We start from the raw sequence: 23,865 nt of genomic DNA on the forward strand, positions 1-23,865 counted from the left end.
ATAGCTGTTATTCGTCCTATTCGATTGGACGCGACGTCGACGCTTAATCACTGCAAGATAAGATCTTGTCACCGATAATGGAGCAGTACGGAATTTTTAAGGGGGCTCGACTCATTTCCGGATGCATTATGTATATAGAGAACGGAGCTCGGATATCGCGTGCGACTTGCATTACTACAACGCAATTTCTCAGAAGTTTTGCAAACAAATAGCATATACTATAAATTATGGTATTTCCTCTATTAATCAGTATTTAAATAGACTTGCTACAATTTGTTTCTTAATTTTTCTACGAAAATTGATCATCTAAATTTACATATTCTATTGTTTTATCATTCAGTTCAACAGAATAATTGAAGTTACCTCTGCTCTTTAGTAATTATTCTATTGAACAGTTTTGCACCTATATTTAGCACGTTTTTGGTATTAAAATACTTAGTATTTCTTGTAGTTCCTCTTATTTTAAATTACAAGGGGGCTCGACTCATTTCTAACTGCATTATGCAGTCTGCGTATTTCTTGTACGATTATTACTGAATTTATAATTCACAGAAATTCTAGTTACACAAACAATTCATCGGAATATATTTCAACACACTGACATACTATTAGTGAATTTCACTTTAATCAGTTGTAGACAGAGACTTTTATAGTATGATTAAAACTAGACGGTAGAAACTGATATAGTACATTTTCTTTGTTCCATTTTTTGCTTACTTTATGACTTTGAATCTAAAATTAATTTATTGACATTTTCGTAAAATTTCGAAATAATTGTTTTATACATAAAAGTTTTTTGCAGTAGAATTATAACTAATCTGTGATTTATTATAAAAACATAAATTCATATATGGTTTAACACGAAATTCTTTATCGACATCTTCTTGAAAATAAGTTGGCATTAAGAAAATAAATTCATATCCGATTTTTAGACAATATATTCCATTACTATTATGAATTTTGTAAATAAATTATATTTATGTTTGAACTTCTTAAATTTCAGTACTTAAGTTGTGTCACCAAAACTTTCCTCAAGTATTATTTCATTACTACACCTTCGATATGGTATATAATATGTAATTGTCATAGTAATATGTCATTACTACACTTTTGATATGGTTAGTAATAGTTGTCTATGGAATTTTACGGTATTAGTGGAATAAGTGGGGGCTCGACTCATTTGCGGTTACCTTATGCAGACCACGTCTAACTTGCGCAATTGTTACGTCAGTTATAATTCCAAGAAATTCTACTTATACGAACACTTTAAAATATAATGTACCACACGGTTGTAAAAATAGATTTTGCAAGGTTAGATAACTTTTCTTATTATATCATTTATATTGAGCATTAAACCATTAAAAGTCTATTTCTGTCTTTTGTCCTATAAATCTCTCGTAAGCAAAGAACATTCTCGATCTTTATAGTAATATTTATTTGTAGAATGTCTGAGGGGGGCTCGACTTATTTCCTGTTGCATTATGCAGAAAGCGAAAATCGTTTTGTGATAATTACTTGGCTTCTAGTTCTTAGAAATTTAATGTTATTCAAAAACACAACGATAATGTATTCCAACACAGTGATATATTCTTCAAGGAATTTCCATACAAATCAGTTGCATTGCAATTACCAAGTACAGCTGATAAAATTATAAGCCAAACGGAAATGCTTTTCCACTTGGAAATATACTGAGTTCAAAAGTTTCATATTTTCTACAGCAAATTGCATAATGACCAAGTCTGTTAACTATGAAATTTACTGATTGATATGACACTTATGGTTCATACAAAAGTAAACAGATCACTTGCTGATTGCCATGACACTCGCAGTTGACTCAATAAATCCCAAAGGAAAATGGTGGCCATAACGATAAAGAATTTAAGCCAAGCGGAAATGCTATTCCACTTAAAAATGTATAAGCTTAACATTATTATTAGATAATTGCAAAATTGTTTGCTATGAATTTCATAATTTACTATTACACTCAGACGCCACAAAAGGAAACAGTTCTCATGCTAATTGATATGACATTAATTGATTGTTATGACACTCGCAGTTGACTCAAGAAATCCCAAATGCAAATGGTGACTATGTTGATTATAAGATTATAAACCAAAAGATTATAAACCAACCACTTAGAAATATAGATCTTTTATAAGCTAAACATTTTCATTAGATAAATATATATTTACAAGATTGTTTGTTATGAATTTTATTATTTACTACTGCACTCAAAGGACTCTAAAGTAAACAGTTCAATTGCCGATTGCTATGACATTAGTCAATTGGTGGCATTTGTTGATTGCTATGACACTCGCAGTTGACTTAAGAAATCCCAAAGGAAATTGGCGCTAACGACGATCAAGATTAGTGACAGCAAAATTACGAAAATGACAAAAAGGCGTGCCAGTGCGTCAATTACTTGTCCTCAGTTATCAGACTTTCTCGGCGCTCTATCACTCAGACCAACACAAATAAAAATACATTACGATAGGATGAAATTAAGTTATCAATCATGTGATTAGAGCCCAAAAATACTCGCACTTGTTCTCACTTCTACGACTCCAAAAACCATAATTAGGCTGTCAGTTGGAGAATGCAAAAAAAAAAGTGAACAACACACAAACAACATTATTATATCAAGTGCCTAAATATAGATCATGTGGTAGCCAAAAATAAACTGCAATTGTCGAAAGCAAGCAAGCAAAAAAAAAAAAAAAAAAAAAACTCAAAAATACGCGTAAGCACAAGCAAAGCCCGCACAGATATGACAATTTTTCCATGTGCTAAATAAGATATCATAATGAAATCTTATCAGGTGTTAAAACCCCAAAATGCCAACTTAAATAATGATAATTTCCTATGCACACTCTCTTTCTCTGTCTCATGAAGGGAGTGTGAGTATATAGTTATGTTGATATGATCGCTATTTAGCGCTATGCGAGATCCGAAAGGGAACCAACTTGATGCCGAAGATGAGGCGATGGCGAAATTAGGGCCCAACTTAGAAACTTTTGTAGTTTTCCATGGGGATCGAAACTAGAACAAGTTTCCACTGGTTTCCACTCAGAAAAAAACTTCCACTGTGATTTACTATATAACTCCCAAAAAAAAATAACTTAAACATTCTCACGATCGGATTGAGGCTTAAGTCGCAGTCTCAATTTCAATCTAGTCTCTTGAGATCTCAAGGTGTTATTTGCGTCATATATTTTTTTGGGGGGCAGGGCAGCGACATGGGGAGGAAGTACTCAAGGGGAGGAGGGAGAGGGGATGGTGGAACTGGCGACGATGTCGCCGCCAGTTGCCCCAGGCGCAAAACTTTTGCGGTTGAAATATTATTTTTGGCTTTTGAGCCGAACCGAGGCGCTGAGCGACAGAGGCGAGAAAAAATAAATATATGAAATACTCGAACAATGCATATGGCGACGACGACGACGACGGGCTGCTTTATAAATAAACACACAGTGCCAAAAATATAACAAATAACAAAGAGTTTCACGATTGATGCCATAGTAGCTGCTGACGAGTTGTTGTTTTTTCTGAATATGATTTTTTTTTATTCGCTTTTTCCGTTATTTTTTTGTGATTTTTTTTGTGTTTAATATTTTATGAAATAACACCAAAGCGTGCCCCCAGTCAAGTTTTCGTTATTGTTAATTAATATCTTTTATTTTTATGTGTATGATATATATGAATGTGCGTATGTATATAGTATATTATTCATATGTTGGTATGTCTCTCTCTCTGTGGTTTTTTATGATCGTCAAAATCCCAAATGCCCGCACTCAAATTTGCATTACAAATTTGCACCCAGAAAGCCGTTGACAAAAAAAGTCACCTTGCATGGAATTTCGCTGTCGCTCGAAGCAACAACAATAACAAAACAAAAAAAAGGAATAAAAAAAGGTTAGCGCTATAACTCACATAACAATAAAACTCGAATTTAAATAGTAAAAATATACATATATTTACATACGAGTAAATATATATCTTGAGTGTATATATATCTTGGATGCTGGGATAGATTGGAGTCGCTGTTTGTCATTGCTGTTAGCTCGCTGGCATTTTTCTGGCGAAACCAAAATTGACAATCGAATCGCTGGCGGACACTTTGGACTATGTGGACAGACAGACAGACAGACAGACGGACGGACAGACAGACAGACCTGTCTCTGAGATGCTGACGCACATGAAATTCCCCGTAAATCAGTCGAAAATAACTGGAATCGCTTGTTTTGTTTGCCTTTTGCCAGCCAGCGTATAAAACAGTAGCGCCCTAGCGCCAAATCAAACAAAACTCCGACGACGATCCCAAAAAAAAAAATATATTCTATTTGAGGAGAGAAAAAAACAACAAAAAGAAACAGAAAAATGACAACACAACAAGTTGAAACTTTATGAGCAACGCAGTTGCCTCAAGAATTTGTTTTGATTCATATCGTAAATAATGCTAAAGAATCATAGTATTTATTATCATTATCTGTATTCATAATATTTATTTAAGGAATGATTAAGAAGTGCGCAAACTGATTCAGATATATCATATTAATATTTAATTTTCTATTTATAAATATTACCATTACATATTTATTTAAGAAATGATTAAGAAGTGTGCAAGCTGATTATTATAATTATAAATATTGTCATTACATATTCATATAAAAATTACGAAGAAGTGCGCAAGATGATTCAGCAGAAAGATATAGCAAATTAATATTATTAGAGTTATAATTATCATAACATATTTATTTCATGCGTAAGATATACAAAATTAATATTAATATAAATATTATTATCATTTTATATACATACATATATTATATTTAAGAAATTATTAAAAAGTACGTAAGCTGATTAAGCGATATATTAATTCTTGTTTTCATTACAACTTTGGAGCTTTGGACTAAAGGAGCATTCTCTGATCCTATAAGGTATATATATTTGTATATTCTTGATCTTCAAATATATATGATAAAACACGTCAACTGCCTTCTGCTTTTAATTTCTTTGGTTTGAAAATCTAGTATCTTTTATACAATATGGTATGTTTTGAGTATAATAGTATAAAAATATACCAAGTATAGCGTGCTTACTTTTAGAATGCTGTAGATCATACTCTATAAATTCAACTATTTCAAAATCATATTTGACATAATGTATAAAATGCAATTCACTTAAAAAGCTAATTTTTCCCCCATGTAAAGTACACATTTTTTCCACAAGAAGTATAAATACAATCCTATATCGCTTTTAATTATAACACATTAGCATAACGGACGTGAAATGCCTTTTTCTAAATTTAAAAATTGAATGTAAAATGCATAAAAGGCAATTCACTTGAAAAACTCATTTTCCCCTATGTAAAGTACACGAGACATTTTCCACAACAAGTGTAAATACTCTCCTTTAACGTTTTTAATAATAACATATTAGCATAACGGAAGTCAAATGCTTGCCATACTTTTCTAAATTTCAAAATCGAATGTAATGTTTTAAATGCAATTCTCTTGAAAATCTCCTTCTACCCATGTAAAGTACACAACATTTTTTCCACAAGAAGTGTTAATAATAACAAAACGGACGTCAAATACCTTGTTTGTGATGCAGTTCAAGATTTCATAATCAAATGTAATGGATAAAATGCAATTCACTTGAAAAGCTCCTTTTCCCCACGTAAAGTACACAAGTAAACATTTTCCACAAGAAGTGTAAATACAATCCTCTATCGCATTTAATTATAACATATTAGCATAACGGACGTCAAATGCCTTGTTTGCCAAGCAGTTCAAAGAAATTACTCAGCTAGTTAAAGATCATGATTGTAATATGGAAATTCCTGACCACCCTTTGTGGGCGTCATTGTTACATGGCACTTTAAAACAATAAAGTTGAGTCAATAAGCTGCATTTATAAATACACTTGGCTGGCTGCTTAAATTAACATTGTTTATTTATAATCTACACATGCATAATGTCAATGCTATGCGATTAAAAATTAAGGTGCATGATTTTATTCTAATTGGGTCACAAACACTCAGCATATACTCTGTACAATCTACAATGTTGTGTAGATAAATGTAGCTCAATTATAAAATGCTGGTAATTGCAAAGCGTTCTTAAATGAATTTATGACAAAATTGATATTGATATTGGCATTTGCTGGGGCAATAAATCAAGAAGAGCTCTGCCTAATCGATGCGATTAAAAGACTTGTTCGACTGCAATCATAATAGCCATATACTAACAGGGAGAGCATCGATAATTTTATTTTTTTTAGCTAACGTTGTACGAAAAAGCGGTTCAAGGTCTCGCAAGGTCGTTCAATGAGACGTTGGACGTGTATTTTAGCTGGAGTCCAGTGACCCACTTGATGGATGGATGTTGGCAAAGTGTAATTTGTTATTTTCTTATTCATTTTTTGGCTGCACCACTTGTGGCTCAGTTAAGTGGGTGTGGCTTCCACACACACAAAAAAAAAGGCGTACGTATGAATGTAACGGCGCACGCGGCGTATGCGCAATAACAAATGCTGACACACACGCAGAGAGCGACCAACCCACAAATAAAAATACAGAAATTAAAAGCACGCCACCTCAGCCGGAACTTTGAGAGCAGCAACAGCAGCAACAAAAGCAGACAGCAAATCGCTATCTGGCCGAGTTTGGACTGGAAACTGTGGCTGTGTCTCAGACTGAGACTGCGATCGAGACTGCGAACTGGGGAATGGAGACAGTCTCTGTTTGGTCTTTTGGACTTGTGTCTGATGCGGGTGGCGAGCGGGCTGCTTGCTTGCTTGCAGCTTCGAAACAGCGAAACAGCTTTGTTTTTGTTATTGTTAATATTTGTTGTTGTTGTTGTTGTATTTGTTATTGTTTCTGTACTGTGTGTATTGTGTGTAGTGTATTGTGCTGTGTGTGCATGATGCCGCTGAACTTGAACCGGCCGCGTTCAAGGCCAGTTGTGTATGATACTTGTGAGTACATCTAAGCCAAAACGTAATGGGGTATAGCGACTGCCTCAAGAAGTTTGGCATTGAGGCCTAGACGAGTTTCTAAACTTAGTTGCAACAAATGTATTTTTAAACTAAGCCGATCGAGCTTTGTAGGTGGTCCATTTGAGCAACATGATCAGAGAATCTATTAGACTTAACTTCAAATGATGACTGTTTTATTAAAAACAAATTACAAGATCAATTTAAATGATTGAACAGTTTTAGCTTATCTAGCCTTCAAAAGTATTTAAGTTAATCAATTCATTGCTTACAGTTATTTTTTCAGTGGATTTAGAAATACTGAAAATGTACATAAAAAATATATTTAATAATAAATACTAATAATAGAAAAAATACTGAATATAACCACTCAATAAATATACTAAATACATATATTTAGTATTCTATTCTAACATTTGTAATGTCGGCAGTTAATTGTGTTGGTTGAAAATCTAGAATATTTTTTACTCTATGGTATATTTTTAATATAATAGTATAACAATATAACAATTATAGCTTTCTTACTTGTTAGAATAAGTATTATACTCTATAATTTTAACGTTTTCTATTATTACTAAATAAATATGTGGTAATATTTTCAGAGTAAACTATTTATATTAAACCATTATCAAATATTTCTCTGTACAACATTAAAACATTTTTCAGTATTTTCTAGAATACATTAAAAGTTCCCCAAGCTACCACTTTATAATTAAATAAAAGATAAAAAAAATTTCGTGTTTGAAATGTAAACTTTTGAAATTAAATAAATATTTCGTAAAAATGATTTCGTCTATTCCTAAAAAATTCATTTTATAACTCTCCAGAATGAACATTAAAAAATATTAAACTAAACATCTATTACTGTTTTCTATGTAACATACTGAAACGGTACTAATTAAATTTTTATATTAAGTATATATTGTTTCCATTAGAATATTTCTTTAATTTCACAAATCAGTTAAAATAAAAATGCTTAAAATGTCATTTATATGTGAAATATTCATATTTTCCAAATGAAGTACTCTAATAAACAAATATGATAAAATATATTAAAACTTTTCCTTGCTTTACTTGGCAGAGCATTAACTATTCGGCAGGCCAAAAGATTGCGGTTGTTACGATTTGTTTTGACCATTTTTAGGAAATCTAAAAATAGTGCAACATGTTGTGGTAAGACAGCTTACAGGTGAAATGGTTAAGTAATCATCGAAAAGTAAGTGCTTCTTCTACATAGGCACCGTAGGCTTAATCCTTACGCAATCTGCGGCACTTCGAGTCGCGGCTTAAGACTAATCCTAATCCCATGGCGACACTAGAAACTGACGCAATCGACGCGCTAAGCTGATCTCTGAGCGTGTTGCTTATGGCACCTAACGCAGACGACGGCAACAATAACAATACACGATCAGGAATAAACACCAATAATAATAACAACAGACCGATCAGCGAAGGTGATCAAGACAAAAAGACAAAAAGTTTTTGTGCGCGAGACATCGAGACGCAGACACCGTGCTAATTGGTCTTAAGCCCCCAGACAGCCACGGATCACAGATCAGATCAGATGGGATCAGATGAGATCAAAACAGAAGATCACTGCGCCAGATCATGTGGCTGATCATGTCTCTGATCGTGACGCATCAACGTGGTTTATCATTGCAGCAATGTTTTGCCACATCATCGACGCTCATAAAATGCCAAATAACCCAGTTGCCAGGCAGACTTCAGACTTCAGACATTAGGCAGATGGCTTTATCTTTTCCACGAAGCAGCAAGAAACACACTTGCAGTTGGGTGGCAGGTGTCGAGACAATGTCGAGACATTCTACTTTGCTACACATGTGCGGCTCATTAAGCCATTTGATTTGATTTGATTTTGGTCGATTTCATACATTCGATTTGTGATTTTGTGATTTCTGCACGCGGCTTTTCAGCATCGACGCGTCGTCGTTTAAAAGTGCTAATCGATTTATAGTGCATTGATTATCATCATCACAGTCGTCGCAGTAGTCGTCGTCTACTCGTATTTTCATAGCTCTGAAATTTTCCATTGAATGCGCGAGTCTTTTTTTTTCTTCTTCTCTCTGTCTGTCTCGCTCTTTTTCTCAATCGACAGCGGCGCGTGCGAAGCTTTGTCGCTGTTTGGAGATTGCATGAAAAATAATACAAACACACACAAACTCACACACACAGTGACATTGTTGTTTGAGCCACAAAAAACAACGTGACGTCACAAGTTTCGGCACACGCTAATTTGTGGTGCTAATCAAGCATTTAGAGAGATGTCGTTAGCGTGTTACGTGTCGCCTAACAGGCAATAGCTTTAGCTTTAACTTTAGCTATAGTCATCGCATCGCATGTTTTGACTTCGGGTTTGCGACTAAAGTTTTTTTTTTTTGGCTAGTGGGTTAGTGGTATGCGCCCACTTCCGGCTGCTGTCAATCGTTGCGATTGCCATTTGATTGATGGCCAAAAATACTAAACAAAAACTTAGCAAAACTCTGATGCCGTCATCAATTGGTATTTTGTTATTTGTTTTTCCATTACTCACATTTGCCATGCACATTGGAGTCGCTGTTGACCCAAACTGTGAGATGCCAACTAACTAACAACTAAGTCGGGTCTGTGGGGTGTGTTTGTGGGGTTAATGTTCGGTATTTCCCCAATTACATTTACATCCCCCCTATTTTTAAGTGAGTCGGGTCCACAGTGCCTGCTACTATTAATCTTTGAAGCGCATTTCTACAAAACAAAGTCAAGGTCGCACACATTTTGTTGTTTATCATCTATTCTTAGTCACACGCGATTTTTCCATAGCGTATACTATATTTCATGGCGCTAAGGCGAATTCCAGCTAACTGCAACTCTGACCTAGACAATTAATGAGAAGTTGCACACGAGTTTTGCAGTCTTTTAAAAGGGAAATAAGTAGCTAACTTTTCGAGATTGTGGGGTCTCTTTAAAAATCTTGTGAAATTGATATTCAAAGTAAAAATATACAAGAAAATTAGGATTGTTTCAACTTTTTTCAATTAATACTGAAACTTTTAACTATCATAAGAAAAAATAAAACAAATTGTCAATATTATATATTTATGACCAAACATTTTTTATACATTTTAACTAAATTGTTTTTTTATTTAATATCATAAAAAATTTCATATTTCATGGTCATATATTGGTTCTTAGGATTTTTATTTACTTTTTTGTTATTCAAACTAGTAACTATCAAAAAAAATTTAGAAAGTTAAGTTCCTATAGCAAAATAATCAACTAAGTGTTCACGGTATCAATTAATTGTATGTCTAAAGTTTAAATCGTTAATTAAATAAAATGTATAATCAACTTACAATCAAAAATAAAAAATAAATAAAGTTATATAGCACGCGGCTTGGCATGCGTCCCCAAAAAAATTGTTATTGATTGCACAAAATAAAAAAAGGCCACGTGCTTGCCTTATATAATATACTAAGTACACATACTACACACATACATACATAGCATAGAGTATGATGGATAATGTTGTTGGCCCACAAACCAAATCGTTGGTGCTTAATGCTGACACACAAATACCCTAGAACAACAAACGCAGACAAATCAAAGCTGACTGTTATGAAACTTGAGTCAATAAGAGCAAAGAAAAGAAATGATGGTGTTGCCAACCATATTACCATAGTCATAATACCCTTTGCAAGTGCGAGTGTGAGGTGCGATGGGCAAACAATTAAAAGAGTGGGCAATTCAGAGTTGCGCCCAGTCACGTTTTGAAGCAACGCGAGAGCCGTGTCACATGGCAACCCATACAACATGCATACACGAAATGACATGCACATGCACTATGTGTGTGTGTGTGTGTGTTCGTGTGTGGGGGGATCTGCTTAAAGCTGAAGGAGGACAGCATTATAAAAACGGTCCAGCCTTTCGCACGCTCTAAATGGCAGCGTCAACAAAAACAACTTCACAGAGAAAAATAAAGAGTTCATGGAAAAAAGCCGGCTGATATATGAGACATCCACACATACAAAAGCTGGCGCCGCACACGGCACGAAGCGATACGACAAACTGATTAGAGCGGCAATCGATCGATCAATGGAGTAACAAACAAACATGCGGGCAGCTGTTTTGGGGGTACTCCACATCACATAAGAGTAGATTGCCAAAACAATTTACAGACCTCCCCCAAACCGCAACAAAAATACCCAAAAAAAAAAAACCTAACACAAAACTGTTGCTACATTAACACATTTCGGGCGTGCGCTTCGAGCTTTAGCTGCAGATCCGTCGCAAACAAATAATAATAATGATGATGGTGATGATGCTGGCTGGGTGCTGAGCAGTAGCGGGCGGGTGGGCAGCAGAGGGAGGGCAGATGAGGACAGTTGGGTAAACAGTGTTGCGCGCGCGAGCTGCAGTGGAATATTCCCACAGTTGCGTCAAATGGCGACCAACAAACAACTGCTGCTGTTTGATTTCAATCAAAAGCGCCGCGCAAATAAATCAGAAAAATGTGCCAAGTCAACAATAACAATAACAGGAACAGCAACAAAAACAACAACTGGTAAACAGCGTGCCAAATTGCCAAATTGTGCTGCGCTTTGTAGACTTCTACACTACATGTGTAGACTGTAGGGACTCTACAGCTGTATTCGTGTATGTGTGTGTGAGCATCTCCAAAAAAAAATTTAAACTGCTGATGAGTGCTAATTTCCGGCCTGGAGTGGGCGTGACAGCAATGTCTCCACCAGCACCGCCCCCTTCCCCCTTCCTTCCAGCAGATGGGTGCTAATCAATCGTATACATATTTATATATCTCATTGTGAGCGCGGCTAAATTATTTGGTGTAAATCACGAAAAATTTTCCATTGCTCTGCTATTGACTTCGCTGGCATTTTCCTCTGGCACGCTTTGCCTTTGTGTTGTGTGAATTTAAATGAGATAAGATTGCTTAAGTCCTGTCATTGCACTTACCCACCTGTAAATTGAATTGATTAGAAACCATTTAAGACATTTTAATCACACTATATTAATACTTACAAATTGCACTCGACGCGTCGTCTTTTTGTTGTTCTTGCTGCTGTTGATAAGCAAATACACTCATATTGAAAAACCACTTGACACACTTTAACAACGCACTTAAACAAAAACACAAAAAAAAGATGAAATATAGAAGCAATTAAAATGCATGCACCAATAAATGCACACCAGCTTGGCAACACAATCACTTAATTTCTGCACTTAATAATTGCAAGCACAATTTGCACTTCTGCACTAAACTTTTGGCGCAATTAACTGATTAGTATTTTGCCATAAGGATGCCATACTGTTTAGTTTTAGTATATTTGTGGCTGTAGCAAGGATCCACTTGATACTGTCGAAGGTAGTTTTCCGCAAATGTGGCAACCTCCTGAAACTACCGTTAAGCCTGCGCGTCGCAAAATGTGAATGGTAAATGAATTGCCAGTTACAGTTGTCTAATTACAAGTGCGCAAAAAGTGTTGAATTCTTTAAGAGGTTATTTGTTTGTCGGAAAAACAAAGAAATTAAATAAAGCAAGTGTTGTGAAAATTGTAATATTCACGCCATATTCGTCTGCATACCAAGAGTGCCAGTCAGCATGTCGTCTGGCTGCGGCTGCTGCCGCCAAAAATTAGTTCCAGTTGTGCACAAATGAAATTGAAACTTTTTCAAAACAAAGCGCAGAGAAGTACATACATACTACATATGTAATAAGTAAGTAGAACTCCTCTTACAGTATATAGCACACATACATTTGTAAGTACAGCACTTATATATTCATACGCTTGCGTGGCGCTCTCAGGGCCAAGGCGGTTGCCTCGTACGTGTTACGTCGACGTCGCTGCCGTTGTGGGCAGCGCCGTAGCAGCAACAACAGCACTTTGAATCTACGGCAAATCAAAGAGACGCGCGAGCGCTGCCCACTTTGGAATGCCGGCATATAGCAGTTGTCACGTTTTGCTCTGGCAAATGACCCCTACGTTTTGTGGAGAAGAGACCACAGTGCGCCGCCGCCGTTGCTTTTGTTTTCGTTTATGTACATACACATACGTAGAAAAAGTCTCCGCACTTTACACTCTGCATGTGTGTGTGTGCTTATTTGCTGTTGATGTGGAACGAGCCACAAGTGAATCGGGTAGCATTCAATGGAAATGGGAATGGAATTGTTCTCACTCAGTGTTTATTATTTATGTGGCATGCGGCATGTGGCACATGGCATTTTTCATTCATAGAAATTCAAGCTCAAAGTCATGTGACCAACGAAAATTCCACAGAATCGCAGCGATAAGGAAACATTATTCAACAAGTTTTCGCACAAAAAAATAACAAAAATCAACAACTAAACATTGGAGTTGAATGAACCACATAAAATACAAACAAAAATATTTGTTTGCCATTTTGTCTATTGAAATCGAAAATACGTCTATATCTATGTCTATGTCTATGTCTATGTCTAGTCACTTCCACAGTTTTTGGCAATGTCAAATGCGAGCCAAGTTTAATGACTTTTGAGTGTTGCCAAAAAAAAAAAAAATAACCGCACACTGTTGTTGACTGCTCTTGACACCCGCATCGGGCCACCTCTGAAAAACAACAACAACAACAACAATGCCAATTACTTGGCTTAAAAGTCGCACAAAATGCGCCCGGCTTGTTGTTTGCTTTTATTTTTGTATTTTTTTTTTTGGTTTATTGAACTCGTTTTTTGACTTTTGATTAGAGCCGTTTTAGAGGTTTCGGCTCTATATATTTTTTCATGTGAGGCTTATGCATATTAAATCAATAGGAAATGCGCGAGCTGGTGTTAAACACACGGTAGTTCATGGTTCCAGATTATCTCGATTCTGGTTCTATATAGTATATTATTGTATTGTGGTTTAGTTCGGTTTCAAGCTGAACAAATTGCTGCTCCACTAAAACAAAACTTAAAATATATAATAAAACCAAAAAAAAACTAGGCTTAAACACATTAACAAACCCGAAAAAATAGCTTTGCCAGCTGGTTTCCCTCCCCGCCTCAAGGTCGTTCGTCTATCGTCGTCGTCGTGCGGCATTGTGTTGTATACGTTTTTGTTATTGTTTTAAATCAAGCACACACACAAACACATATCGACGTGCTTGGCATAGACAAAAGTCGGGCTACGACTCCGCATCCGAATTCGAACTCGAGTTCGAATTCGACTTTGACATTCAACTTTGCGGCGGTAGTTCAAGTGGCACTTGAGGCATGCCCAAGGTCGTCATCGACGGCTTCGCTTCGTCGCTACAAAATGGGCCGAGTACTAACCTAAGTCATTCCCTCACCCAGTTACACTAACTATACTATTTTTATGGCGACTGCGCCATAAAAAATATATAGTACATATAGTGAGGATATTTGCACAGCGTATCGCTGCAACTGATAGGAGCATGTCATCGGTTTGGTTAGTGGCTGGCATTCTGTTTGCTTTAAGCTTACGCGACGCCGACACCGCACATTATCACCTTGTGCGGCACGTGACCAGACCAGACCCCAAGACTACTACTGACTACTGTGACCACCAATTTCAAGTAAAAGAATCGCCGTCAACGTCGCCGTCGCCCTTGCCCCGTGGCTTGTGACAGGGCAACCTGATCATTTAGACGGTGGACAGTGGCTATGGCGTCGTTATATTGCGCGCCAACTTCATTGGAATCGCCGGCGATATCATGGCAAACAAAACAAAAACAATATATAAATAAGAACTGCTGCAGCTGAGAACACTCGACGGCGTAATACTTGCGACTTACTTTCACAGAGCTTGATATTTGCACTAATATCTATTCTTTAATCATTAAAAAATTTTGTATTGGCGCGGTATTAGTTTTAGGACTAATTAAGATTAGATTTCTTCCAGAGTCGTGTCTTTTTTCCATGATTGGTTTTTGAAGGTTACGATGTACTTACAAATAGTCTAGAAATACTTATAATTGTTTTTATAGAATCAATATGAAAGTTTTTGTAAGAATAAATATCAGATGAATAACCATTTATGTTTTACTAACATATTCAATTGGTTTTTAAAGGTACCGAAGGCCATATAATCATTTAAAAATTAAGAAAATAATAATATAAAAATACTTTTAACTGTTCCTTGAATAATGAAAGATTTCTTCATTTATTAATATACAAGTTTTGGAATAAATCATGATATTTTTATCTGATATGAGTTTAGTTTTGAATGATTTCATTATTCGAAAAATAATTATAATTGCTTCTTAAAGCATTACTATTTTTTTTTTAATTTTATCAATATGGATATTTTAGAATAAAACCATAGTTTATTAGAAACTCGAAACCAATAATTCAAAAAGAAATTAAGTATCTATAAATATTCTTATTCTTATTTCTTTTAATCATTACTAAATATAGTTTTATATAGAAATTTATTTAATCCAATACATGTAGATCCAGAGATTAATACACTTACATATATGAATGAACAGACAGAATAAACTGTAGCAACTCAGCTGTAGAAAATGTTTACTTCTGTATGTCACAAAAATGATCAAAACAAAAGCACACTCTTAATCCTTTTAAGGGGGCAGGTGTGAGCAGTAAATAACGGGACTTTGTACCGTACGGATGTTTGTGAGTGTGTGAGTGTATGCAAATTCCAAAGCCTGCATGTGTGTAAACTCCTGTCCTATAGAAGAAGAAACGTTGTGCATATCTTTCGAATCTGGCATCCGCCGTCAGCTCGTTATCGTTTTGCAATTTGATTTGCGTTGTTTTGCGATTCGTTCTGCTCCCTTTCTTATAAGTATATTTTCTCTGGCTTTTGTTTTTGTTTTGTTTCTGTTCGGTTCTGTTTTGCCGCATCCGTTTACAAGCTGAAAAATGCAGCGCAATGCGAAAAATATCCCATATATACATACATGTGTATAATATATATACGTATACGTATTTATTAACTTTTAAATATAGTGATTTATTTTTGGAAGCCAAAATAAAAAAAGAGAAAGACGAGAAAAACAATTGAAAGAAAACCCCAAACAAATCACGTTTTTTGTCACGAGCAATTCGCCGATTCGCAGTTTTTTTCCACTCTTAAGAACTTTGGAGTACATCTAGCGGAATGTATGGCGCAGTTATGATCAGGTGTGGGTCTGGTAGGTGTCGCAGCTATAATTGGAGCAGTAGCTGGTTGAAGATCACTTGAAATAATATTAAAATATTCTATTAAAATCATTTGGCTTTCAGCTACCAAAATGAACGCCACTTAATCAATTCTAAAGCCAAGTCATTCAAGCGAATGTCGCTTGATAGTCAGTCCCTACCTTATGACGCATGTCTAAATTTTGAGGTTTTTGTTTTTATGTTGATTAAATAAAGTCAACACTTGTATTGCAAGTGAAATTGTTCAGCAATGACTATGCAGTCTATGAATGTATTGCATTTGAATTTCAACCAAAAATGTAACTACGAAATTGATAAAGGCTTAAAACTTGCTAAACACATTTTTTCAGAAATTGTTAAAGATGTTCTATTAAAGAATTTAACATTATAATTATGTTCGAAAAATTGTAGAAAAACAATTTTCGAACGATTTGTTATTGTTCTTTTAGAATACACAATTATTTATCTATTAATCTGTAGAAAAACTAATTCTCATAGTTTTATTTTAAAGAATATATATGCTTATAGAATAAAAATTCATTATCTCTTATTGTGTAGAAAAATTATTTTTCATAGTTTTGTTTTAAAGGATATCTGCCAAGCTAATATGTATGTTTTTTTTGCTTTTATATGACATTCATTTCTTATCTGTATATTTTTATTTTCATATGTATGTCACTTTCCCTATCGTCTCGTTAAAAATGATTCCAACTTATTCTCAGTAATAGTTTTGTGGCAATTTCCCAACGAGAAAATTCCTGCGCATGATAAAAACTATTATTTGCCGTTTTGTTATTTGTTTTATCATAAACTGTAATAAAACAAAAAAAAAACATTTAGTTAATATGCGAAATCTAGTGATGACTCAGACTAAAATCACCGCCCAACTGTGTGGCGTTTTATTGTGACTTTTGTCCAGTTTTGTTGGACTTTTTTTTCGAATTGCCCATTTGAACTTTGTTGCTAGATATGCTCAATAAAAAATCATACATTTGTAACCGTCGTCTCGTGTCTGACGCATATCTTGCTGAATGAAGTCGAGGTTTTTGATTCGATTCTTTTTTTTTTTTGGGATGACTAATCCGAGACGTGGTACGATCGAGTGCAATTCATGCAGTCTGAGAGCTAGCGCATAAAACACAACATTCTGGAACAATCAAAAGATAGTCAACGTATAAAGTACGACTCTGTGTAATTGTGTATCTTAATATGCTTATTATTATTGTTATTGTTATTATTCTCAGTGTCTTGGACTTTTGTCGCGCGCGATTCTTTTATGACCGCGCACGGGTTTTTAATCTCAGACACGGCGACGCGCTTGCCATCACGATCTTGATAAGTGAATATCTTATATATATATATGCATATATATATATACATGAGTTCATTAAGATATGCACATACATAAATACTTTATATGCATACTTGCAGTTTGTAACGTCTGTGAATCGAGTCACCTCCCAGATTATTGGACCAGTTATACGTGTTGCTTGTTTATTTATTTAAAAAAAATATAGTTGTTACTCTTATATACGTATGTATATCGTGTGATATTATCAGCATGATTTGACAGTATTCTGGGTTGCTGGTGATTTTCACACCCTGCGTCGATTGCAGCAGACTTCGCGGAAACTTTTGACGCGAGAGAATATGACGCTTAATTGCAGGGGGATTTGCGCAGATTAGAGAGAAACCAAGCACAACAAAATCTGAAGAAAATGGGGGTGCAAAATACTTCTTAGTAATGGAATATTACAGTTTCAGATTCAGTTTGAATTTCAGCTGGGAGCCTTAACTGTGTCACTCGCGATATCGTCATACATTATTCTCATGATCTCACATCACGAGATGAATAAGTATTTAATGGATGCCAACAAATCTGATGCAATCTGATTATGGAAAATTACGATCGTGCTAGAAACTCTGCAAATAATGACAAGAATATAGAATAGCACAATGTTGGTCGCGCAATCTCTTGACACAATATCCTGAACAATATATTACTTTATAATCGTTATCACTTGTGTATTCCCTGTAGTATCAATTAGCTGATTTATATCGTCATCAAGTTTTAAGTAGAGTTCTGGTTTCATTTCCTGCTACATTCATCGAATGGTTTATATTGTTTACAGTTATGTTTTACCCATTATACCAATCCAGAGGAAAGCTATAATTCCGATAAGCTATCCTAAATATCGCCGTAATGCTTAACTCACTTTGTTAATATACAGCCAGACTTTCTGATTGATTTCCGGCGAATATTTTAATCATTCAATATCAATATTTCACCAAACAATTCTTGGGAATCTGTGGGATATATAGTTTTGGTTTATCGGGTAATAAATATTATTTTTTTCTATTACTAATTAAACCAATCCAGAATTAACCTATAATCCAGAATTCTCATATATTACTTCTCATGAATTTACTGCGAATAATTTAATAATTTGTTTTGCAAATGTCAAAGCATCGATAAACTATTTGAACAAACAATTCCTGGAAATGCGTAGGATATATAATAATGTAGAATTGTTTACAAACCATTCCATATCCGATAAGCTTTTCCAAATAACACCTACATATATTCCAATTAATTTCTTGCGAAGAATTTAATCATTTGTTTTTGTTTGTTTCCCGTATGTCAAAATATCGTTAAAGTATTTGTTCAAACAATTCTGGGGAATACTTAATATTTCTATACAATGTTCGAATCTAACTACATATTTTCTTTTTTTTATGTGAAATCTAATATCTGCGCTCGTGTTGCAAAATATTTTGATATTTTAGTGCGCAACGTGAAGTGCGCTCAGTTTATCAACATGTGCGGAATGTGAAAGAGGAAGAGGAGAAGGAGAATGAGGAGGAGGAGGAGGCTTCTTATCGCACGGAAATTATGTGAAATCATCAAAAACAATCCACAACATACTCGTGTCCATAAACTCGCATAGTATAGTATGTGTTTATCCCATATCACGGTCATAATTCCGCCCATTTCTATACTGAATATCAATTTCACAAGAGTCACGGCAATTTCCGTGACAGGTGCGAACTCTTTTTTTTAGGGTCTGTCTCTTGCAGATTTACAATCACCCTCTTTTGAGATGTTACTTTCACCAAATCTGTTTTTTTTTTTCTTTTGCCTTTTGAGCCCTTCCCCAGAGTAAAGAAAACGTTGTGTGTATTTAAATTTTAGTAAGATTTTTATGTTTTATTCTTTTTTAGTATGTTGATTGTTGATTTTTTGCTCAACACTTTTTTGTTTGTTTTTTTGCTTTTGTTGTTTTCAAATTCTTATTTTGTTTTTTTTCTTTTCTTCTTCTTCATTCTCTTAGACGCTCATTATGTTTACTATATCACGTTGTCTTACAAAATATACGTATATATATATACTTTCTTAAACTTAGAAACAAGAGAAAACCTTAAAGACAACTAAATATATATGTTTGTGAATTTTTATATATGTATGTGTATAGACTATATGAAAACTATATTTAAATGGAGAAATATAAGGCATAATAATTATGGTATTATGGTTAAGTTTTTGTGTCTGACTTCATTATGATTTTCTTCATCTCTTGTTGAAACAAAAACAAAACGTTTTACGCGCTTTGTGGTGGAAGACATTGAAGATTTCATTGCTTTTTGCATTGTTTGGATGCTGTTGTTGTTGTTGCTTTCCAAACGGAGCGTGAAAATTCTAATACATGATTCATGAGGCAAATTCAACACCAAGTACTACTTGGAGTGAGGTAGTTTTGGTGATATGCAGAATACCATTTGAGAAATGAATTCACAATCAAAAACTAATGTAATAATAATAATAAATAATTTATAACAAAATGTGTTGTGTATGCGTGTGTGTGTGTGAGTGTTGATGAATCCTCCAAACAGCTCGTTGCGCATTTTCCAGTGGAAAGTTGCGCCGCGAATTGAGTTGGGTGGAAATAAAGGAGTTTCGCATGCTCGGAACACTTCGAAGCAACATTTGCGTTATCCTGGCGAAATGTGGTGAAATGTATTTTGCGCATGCTCTCAACGCCTGCGCAGATGTGTGAGTGAGAGAGTGTGTGTGTGTGAGTGTGGAGGGTGTGTACGTGTGTGTGTGCGACGCCCATCAGTCTTTAAAGCGGGTGTGTGTGTGTGAGTGTGGGAGGGAGGGAGATTCGAAGCGCCTGCGCCTGGCTTAGCAAAACAGCCGATTTACCAGGGCCTCCAGGGCTGCTCCTCCTCCTTGATCTGCTTCTTGATGACCAGCGACAGCGGCTGCTGCTCCTGGTGCAGATGATGATGCCCGGGCACACGCTGGATGACCGAGGGCTTCACGTCCATCGGCTCGTAGGCGGAATTGGCGGGCGAGGGCGGGGCATAGCTGCCACTGCTGCTGCTGCTGCAGGGCGCCGACTCGTAACCCGCCGAGGAGTGTGAACTCGCTGATCCTGTGCTCGCCGTGCGCTGTGGCATCGACACAAGCATCGGTGATTGCTGAGCGGCCGCGGCGGCGGCAGCGGCTGCAGCAGCAGCGGCAGCCAATTGCTGTTGCTGTTGCAGCAACTGTTGCTGCTGCTGCTGGGGCAAGCTCTGGGGCAGCACCAAGGCAATGCTGCCGTTGGGCAACTTTGTGGGTATCACCTGCATGCCATTGGGTAGAAAATAGCCGTTGGCATTCTGTTGGATCTGGCCAAAGAGATAGGGAGTGGCTGCTGCTGCGCTGCCAGCAACTGTTGCCGTCGCCGTGGCTGTGAGTGGCTCCTGTTCGGGTGAGCTGGGTGGCGAGGGCAACACGACCTGAGAGTGCAGAGATTGTGCCTGGGCAACGGCCTGCTGGCGCTGCTGATGATGCAGTTCAGTCTTGACGCCATTAATGCAGTTGCTCAGATGCTGCAAAAGACGACGACGCTGGGCGGGCTCCAAGCCGGGGAAGCGGCTCACTTCGTTGGCGCAGTCGGCAAAGCCGGCCTTGAACTTGTTGATAATCTTGGGATCAGCGGCCTGTTGCATGGCAGCCTGCTGACGTTGCAGCTCCTGCAGATGCTTGACTGTCTTCTCCAGGATATCGGCTTTTTCCAGCTTGGAATGACGCGCTGGCTGCAAGTAGAGGAAGGAAATAAGAAGATATTGATTAGTTGAGTGTATTTAAAAAGGAAATTTCAAGTATTTTTTCAGTATTTTGTGTTCACAAATAGTATTTTAATGTACTGATTTTTTAAACTGCTTATAAAGGCATTTTTAGTATTTTGCTTTTATATTTAGTATTTTATTATATTGAGTTTTTTAAAGTTCTTAAATTTTTTAAACTTTTTTGAATACTGAATTTCTTAAACTTTTTAAAAAATTAAGAATTTTGACAAATACTTTTATTTTTAATTATAAAAATACTTACGTCTTTTTTGGTAGCGTCCAAGATCAGTGTTTTGAGTTCATTGAGGCAATTGTTGATGCGTGCTCGGCGACGTTTTTCCATTATGGGCTTGTTCGACTGCAAGAGACAAAGGCAAAGAAGAATCGAGATTAGCCATGTGGTTAGGGTAACAATTGAGACGAGCAATGAGTTTTGACCTCATGCAGCGCCACAAAAAAAAAAAAAAAAATGTATTAACAAAAATAGAGGAAGCTGCGTGAGGCTTTAATTGGACACGGGACTCTCAACATTGTACTTAGTCGTCTTCGCTGTCGTCGTTTGTCGCCTTCAATCTGGCTGGGGGCCAAATCTCAGCGGTATGGCGCGTGCTCTATTTATATAGACGCAGCAGATGATGCCGAAAATAGTTTGGCGGTTATAAATTACGATAAGCAACGAGCCGATGCGGCCAAAAATAAATAGCCATAGCCAGGTATTGCAACAACAACAACAACAAGGTCGTCGTGGGAAATTCGACGACGCAGAAAAAATTGTTTTTTTTTGCACGGGCATTAAATTATATTTGTTGGCTGTGTGTGTGTGTGGTGCTCGCTGACCAAATTTGGTTCAGAGCAAAACGCCCGCACTTGTAGTATGAATGAAGTCAGCAATCAGCAGTTGGCAGCCGAAAACGGCCAAAACGACTGAGCCAAAAGAAGCTGATGACCGACAATTGCAACACAGAGCCAAAGTAAAAAACCACGCGCCAAATGGAAGCCGCTCAAGTGGGCAGCAGCGAGCAAAGCAAAAATCCAATTTTGGGTGGCACTCATGAATGGACTCAGTCCGATGTCTTTGCTTGGTTTCGAGCTCCATGAATGAAGCCCGAAACGTAAACGCCGCCAACGCCAGACGACGACGTCGCCGCTTTATGTGTTGGCGAGCCGACGGCTTTTTTTTCTTTTTATTTTGTAATTTTTTGTTGTTGCTTTTTTGTTAATATGGCTGGCTTGTGGCACATGTGGGAGCCGACGACACCGACGATATGTTGGCCAAAAGAGGAAATGCATTTGGGGGCAGACAACAACCCGACTGTGTGTTGCCAAAACTGTGTGGGCCTCTCTTCACTCTATTTATGTGTCGAGCAAGTGGGAGACAGCTAACTTGTATTGGACTTTTTTGTAACACATAAATAAGAGTGTGTGCTAAGTATATATTCCCAAAGATAGAATTGTAATTTTTTTTTCAATTTGAAATTCTTTGTTTCGCAGCTGTGTTTAATCCAAGTTAGCTGACGGCTCGTTGTGGAAACTTCTGCTTCCCATTTCATACGCGTTTTCTGAACACTTACCCGACGATCACTTTTCAGCGGTGTCTCCTTGATTTGAGCGGGCACCGCGGCGGCGCCCATAACGTTGGCGTTCATGTTGACTGTGACGCCGGTAACCATTTCGATATCGGCTATATACTGTTTATGCAGTTTTAGACACAGTTTGATAGCTTTTTCTGTTGCTCTTTTGTCACTTGGCAGCAAATGTACAAAATTTGCTGCGCACTTTTGTTGTTTGAAGTTTTCTTTTTGCTCTGCTTGTTTATAACAAATTGTTGTTATTTCAGTTTGTGTTGTTGATGATCACTTTAGTTCACTTTCACGCGACGAAACTACGTAAATTTCGTGCAAGATATTTTGCTTGTTGAGTTCTTTTTCAAATATATATTTTTCTTTTCTTCCGCTCGAGGGAGAGAAACCAACCGCACGCTACAAGTTACGGCAAGCGAATGGCTGTCAGGTTCTGAATGCGCTGCGATTAAACGTTTCACGAATGCGAGCGAGCCGAACGAAATTTTACGAACGAAGTGAGCGACGATGACGATCGTTCGCTAAGTTGTATGTAGTGTGTGTGTGTTGCTGGTATTTGTGTGTGCTGGGCGACCACCTTATCGCTGGGCTTACAGCAGACGACTGACGATTGATCGACAGGTTCGTTGGCTAAATCGAAATTGCCGCAGCGCAAGACGCGAGACGCAGGCAGCGCGAGCCACACGACCAGGCGACGGCATACCTACACACACATGCACACACACTGTGGATGTCGCTGTGTAGGTAGCCAACGAAGCTACCTGTACATGTGTGTGTGTGAGTGTTTGCTGCTGTCAGTTTACCTAAGCCGCGGCCTTTGTGAGAGCGCGCACACACAGTTACTCATACGCCCCCTCTCCGTGTTCTCTGCGCGCGCCGTGCTCTCAATCGTAGAAAAAAGCACTGCAAGTTCTAACGTAGCATTTCTTCCTTTTTGGAAATATCAAAACCCCCAGTGAGCGTGTGCGAGCGGGATTCACAAGACGCGAGAGCAAACCACACACAGTCATAGACGCAGAC

At 36.8% G+C, this 23,865-nt stretch overlaps 1 protein-coding gene across 1 annotated transcript; it reads right to left on the minus strand.

Annotated features, from left to right (window-relative positions):
- Window positions 1-19,353: 19,353 nt before the first annotated feature.
- Window positions 19,354-23,436, minus strand: LOC132790488 (protein hairy). Its single transcript, XM_060799019.1, has 3 exons — window positions 22,837-23,436; window positions 21,528-21,623; window positions 19,354-21,232 (listed from the first exon to the last, which is right to left on the minus strand). Exons 1-3 carry the CDS (start codon window positions 22,933-22,935, stop codon window positions 20,348-20,350), a joined length of 1,080 nt encoding a protein of 359 aa, XP_060655002.1. The 5' UTR covers window positions 22,936-23,436; the 3' UTR covers window positions 19,354-20,347.
- Between the last annotated feature and the right edge of the window lie 429 nt (window positions 23,437-23,865).

Source organism: Drosophila nasuta, chromosome 3, assembly GCF_023558535.2.
Source record: "Drosophila nasuta strain 15112-1781.00 chromosome 3, ASM2355853v1, whole genome shotgun sequence".
In the NCBI taxonomy this organism is placed as follows: domain Eukaryota; kingdom Metazoa; phylum Arthropoda; class Insecta; order Diptera; family Drosophilidae; genus Drosophila; species Drosophila nasuta.

Bases quoted from the DNA above. Each gene is read 5' to 3' on its own strand.
- LOC132790488 (XM_060799019.1), bottom strand. From the start codon at position 22,935: ATGGTTACCGGCGTCACAGTCAACATGAACGCCAACGTTATGGGCGCC. The intron at 21,624-22,836 runs GTAAGTGTTCAG...TGTCTCTTGCAG, and splicing joins CGCTGAAAAGTGATCGTCGG to TCGAACAAGCCCATAATGGA. The intron at 21,233-21,527 runs GTAAGTATTTTT...CTCTACTTGCAG, and splicing joins TGGACGCTACCAAAAAAGAC to CCAGCGCGTCATTCCAAGCT.